Source organism: Salvelinus sp. IW2-2015, linkage group LG37 (assembly GCF_002910315.2).
Source record: "Salvelinus sp. IW2-2015 linkage group LG37, ASM291031v2, whole genome shotgun sequence".
Lineage (NCBI taxonomy): Eukaryota > Metazoa > Chordata > Actinopteri > Salmoniformes > Salmonidae > Salvelinus > Salvelinus sp. IW2-2015.
The window spans coordinates 4,624,860-4,628,942 of NC_036876.1; the positions used below are offsets into that span (position 1 = coordinate 4,624,860).

The window sequence follows — 4,083 nt, forward strand, 5'->3', positions numbered from 1 at the left end:
TTCATTTGCACTTTTCACACCAAAGTCCGTTCATCTCTAGGAGACAGAACGCGTCTCCTTCCTGAGCGGTATGACGGCTGCGTGGTCCCATGGTATTTATACTTGCGTACTATTGTTTGTACAGATGAACGTGGTACCTTCAGGCATTTGGAAATTGCTCCCATGGATGAACCAGACTTGTGGTCTACAATTTTTTTCTGAGGTCTTGGCTGATTTCTTTTGATTTTCCCATGATGTCAAGCAAAGAGGCACTGAGTTTGAAGGTAGGCCTTGAAATACATCCACAGGTACACCTCCAATTGACTCAAATGATGTAAATTAGCCTATCAGAAGCTTCTAAAGCCATGACAATTTTCTGGAATTTTCCAAGCTGTTTATTAAAGTCACAATCAACTTGATTGTGATACAGTGACTTATAAGTGAAATAATCTGTCAGTAAACAATTGTTGTAAAAATTACTTGTGTCATGCACAAAGTAGATGTCCTAACCGACTTGCCAAAACTATAGTTTGTTAACAATTTTTTGGGGGGTTGATTGAAAAATGAGTTTTAATGACTCCAACCTAAGTGTATGTAAACTTCCGACTTCAACTGTATATGAGGTATGTAGAGTCAGAGCGATCTTTATATTGTGTAAGCTTATGGTATGATGGATTTCTGACTGATGGAGCCTGACACACATTCAGCTAAACTGCTATTCCTTTTAATCCTGTGGTAACATATATGTACTTTACAGAGAAAACAGAGATGTATGGAGGGTTAAAATATTATTGTTTATTGTGATAAAAAAAACATAATCATACAACAAACAAGGGATCCTCTATCAGAGAATGTATATTAATTAAAATGTAAAAAAAAAAGTAAAATGTTTGAATGCATTACAGGATAATCATATAAATCTAAGATATATACATTGTCAAAATTACATAGATTTCAGTTACTAACAGTCATTTTATTACAAGGAGTTAACTGGTTCTGCTTGGAGTCTTTGTGACAGTGGTGATACTGTGTTTCTCACTCCTGCTGAAGGTACCTGACCTCAGAGTACACTGCATCCTCTCTGCTGGTCTTCCCTCTTGTTCTTCTGGAGGAGGAAGAGTTCTTCTTGGGAGTGAAACTCACAGCAGCGTAGTTCAACACGTCACTGTCTTGATTCTGTGAGAGGTGAAGCCATGGCAAAATGCATTATGATGCTAGATGCTACATGACATTTTATTTTCTCCTCTACAAAAGACCTGTCAAACACACTGTACACCCACTAAATGACCTTACAGTCAGTGGAACAGTGACAGAGAGACGTTCCATGGAAAAAAGTAACAACCATCACAAAGAAAAGTAAGTTACATCTAGTACAGTGATCTATTACTTCCAAGCTGAGTACTAGTTGTAAGGAAACCTAAATGACAGTTGTAAAGAGACACTTTTGTGTAAAAACTGAGAATAAATTCATGAACGTTTATGATTCATGTACGTTTACCTGATTCCCCTGGGATGTTGGACCATCTTTCCTCCCTTCAGAGATTGAAACAGAGGAAGGCCATTTATTATTATTATTATTTAAAAAAAAAAAATTTAATTTTTTAATTTTTTATTTTATCCCCTTTTCTCCCCAATTTTCGTGGTATCCAATCGCTAGTAATTACTATCTTGTCTCATCGCTACAACTCCCGTACGGGCTCGGGAGAGACGAAAGTCGAAAGCKATGCGTCCTCCGAAGCGCAACCCAACCAAGCCGCACTGCTTCTTAACACAGCGCGCCTCCAACCCGGAAGCCAGCCGCACCAATGTGTCGGAGGAAACACCGTGCACCTGGCCCCCGCGGTTAGCGCGCACTGCGCCCGGCCCGCCACAGGAGTCGCTGGAGCGCGATGAGACAAGGATATCCCTACCGGCCAAACCCTCCCTAACCCGGACGACGCTATGCCAATTGTACGTCGCCCCACGGACCTCCCGGTCGCGGCCGGCTGCGACAGAGCCTGGGCGCGAACCCAGAGACTCTGGTGGCGCAGCTAGCACTGCGATGCAGTGCCCTAGACCACTGCGCCACCCGGGAGGCSCCATTTATTATTTTTAAGACAATACATTTTTCTGTTTAACCTCATGTAGTTTATTGACAATGCTTATAAGTTAGATATTACATTGACGTTTACAGACGTTACATTTTATACATATACATGAAACATTAGACATGATGTAAAGTAAAATAACTACCTCTGTGATGTCTGTTCAGATTCGTGTAAAGCGCCCAGGCAAGCAGAAGGGTCACTATCCCTAGAACGATGTTGGACACGACCAAGGCAAGAACAGTAGGACTTAGATCAAATGGAGAATCATGCTCTGGAACTGTGAAAGGGTATCAGTAGATTCATATTGTATTCATGAATGCTTAGGTAAAATATGATACTAGTAAACAATCAATTTCAAAATAAAAGTCCCCATTGTAGAGACAATTTTTTTAAATGAAATACATTGTGCCAAAATAAACGTCCTACTAAAACTAAGGCTACCGTGTTATAGGAGCATGAATTGGTTGAAACAAAAAGCAATCATTTTGAGCTATGTGGCATACATTAAAATGTATTTGTGGCAATGTATAGCAGAGGAAATTGGAATTACCTTGAATGTCCAGCTTGGTCCCATTCCCAAACAGTATCTCCCCACATAAGGCCACAGCACAGTAGTAAATCCCAGCATCAGAGAGGCTGAGGTTCCTCTTGGGGAGGTTGTAGACACAGCTCTGTGTAGGAGACCCAGCCTCAGGGCTCTTCTCACACTGATCACTCCTGTCTCCATGGGTGTAAATGATTCCTGGAGGGGATTCTCCTGAGCCACGTCTGAACCAATAGACACTGTGTTCTCCTGCACAGGTCTCAGTGTGTATTGTACAGTTCAGAGTCACAGAGTCTCCTGGCTGGACTGACTCAGACACAGATTGCTGGAGTATAGGCATGTTTCTGGAACCTGAACCTGACAAAAAGGTAAACTAACCCATTAATTTCTAGATTATCACGGTAGCGAGTATTCTAATTTATCATTTGTTAAATTAAGATCTCATCGGATTAACATAATAGCACATTTTTACACCGTATATCTGTAAATTCAGATTTAAAACAAAAACTTTCTATGTACCTTCTACAATGAGAATAACTCCTTTTCCAAACTCCACCCTATTGGTATAAGCATTTCCACAGTAGTAAGTGCCGGAATCAGAGAGTTGCATGTCTGAGATCCTTAGGTGATTCTTTTTTGGGCCATTTTCCACTGAGAAGCGAGGGTTATCCTTAAACTCATAGTAGAATGTTGCATTCCTGTCATAGTTATAATGAACGGTTGAGAAGAGCTGAAGTATTTCTCCCAAGGGTTGCTTGTACCAGGAGAAATGCATGGCCATGTCGCCTTCATAGAAGCAACGCAAAATCATTGTGTCTCCAATTTTGGCTGACATGAGACCACTCTCCTGACGTATGGATAAAGATTCAATCCCAGCTACCCAATGAACTAGAGAACAGACAAATATATTAGCTGTTACATATCTCAAATACAACTTTGGATTCTCAAAGTGTCTATAAAATAGTAATTGGAAACCTTATGTCTCCAAATCATCACATAAGCAGTGAATAAATAAAGATTGWCTTACCCATCTCTACGAGAAGTGGAAATATGAGACACAGTGCGATCATCTTTAAAGTTGTCAGCTCTTCACAACTTGGGTCTTGAGTGGAAAGAGTCCACCCATGTAGACAACACTTCAACAATGGAGTTACAGGTGATTGGTCGAACTGGACCGCATCATATTTGTTGACGACTCATTCATTCATGACTATGGTCTTTAACTGTGTATTTTACAGTTCAGAGTCTCCTAGCTGGACTTATAGGTATATAATCATTGACGTTTGGCATCCAATATTCTTTATTACTGCAGCTACTGTTGTCTAAGAGACACATAGTGTGAGGGACTTTGATGGTATGACACTGTCATCCTCTAGGGCTTCTATCACCATACAGCCACTTCACCTCACCAAAAACATCTATGGAAAAAACACAGCAAACACAATACAGTAGTCTTCTTTTAGTGATCTCTCA

The 4,083-nt window shown here is 40.5% G+C and overlaps 1 protein-coding gene across 1 annotated transcript; it reads right to left on the reverse strand.

Moving 5' to 3' along the window:
* Positions 1–754: 754 nt before the first annotated feature.
* LOC111960004 (uncharacterized) lies at positions 755–3,747 on the reverse strand. The gene is made up of 6 exons (XM_023981841.2): positions 3,638–3,747; positions 3,130–3,498; positions 2,617–2,967; positions 2,212–2,343; positions 1,478–1,512; positions 755–1,155 (listed from the first exon to the last, which is right to left on the reverse strand). Exons 1-6 carry the CDS (start codon positions 3,678–3,680, stop codon positions 1,015–1,017), a joined length of 1,071 nt encoding a protein of 356 aa, XP_023837609.1. The 5' UTR covers positions 3,681–3,747; the 3' UTR covers positions 755–1,014.
* Between the last annotated feature and the right edge of the window lie 336 nt (positions 3,748–4,083).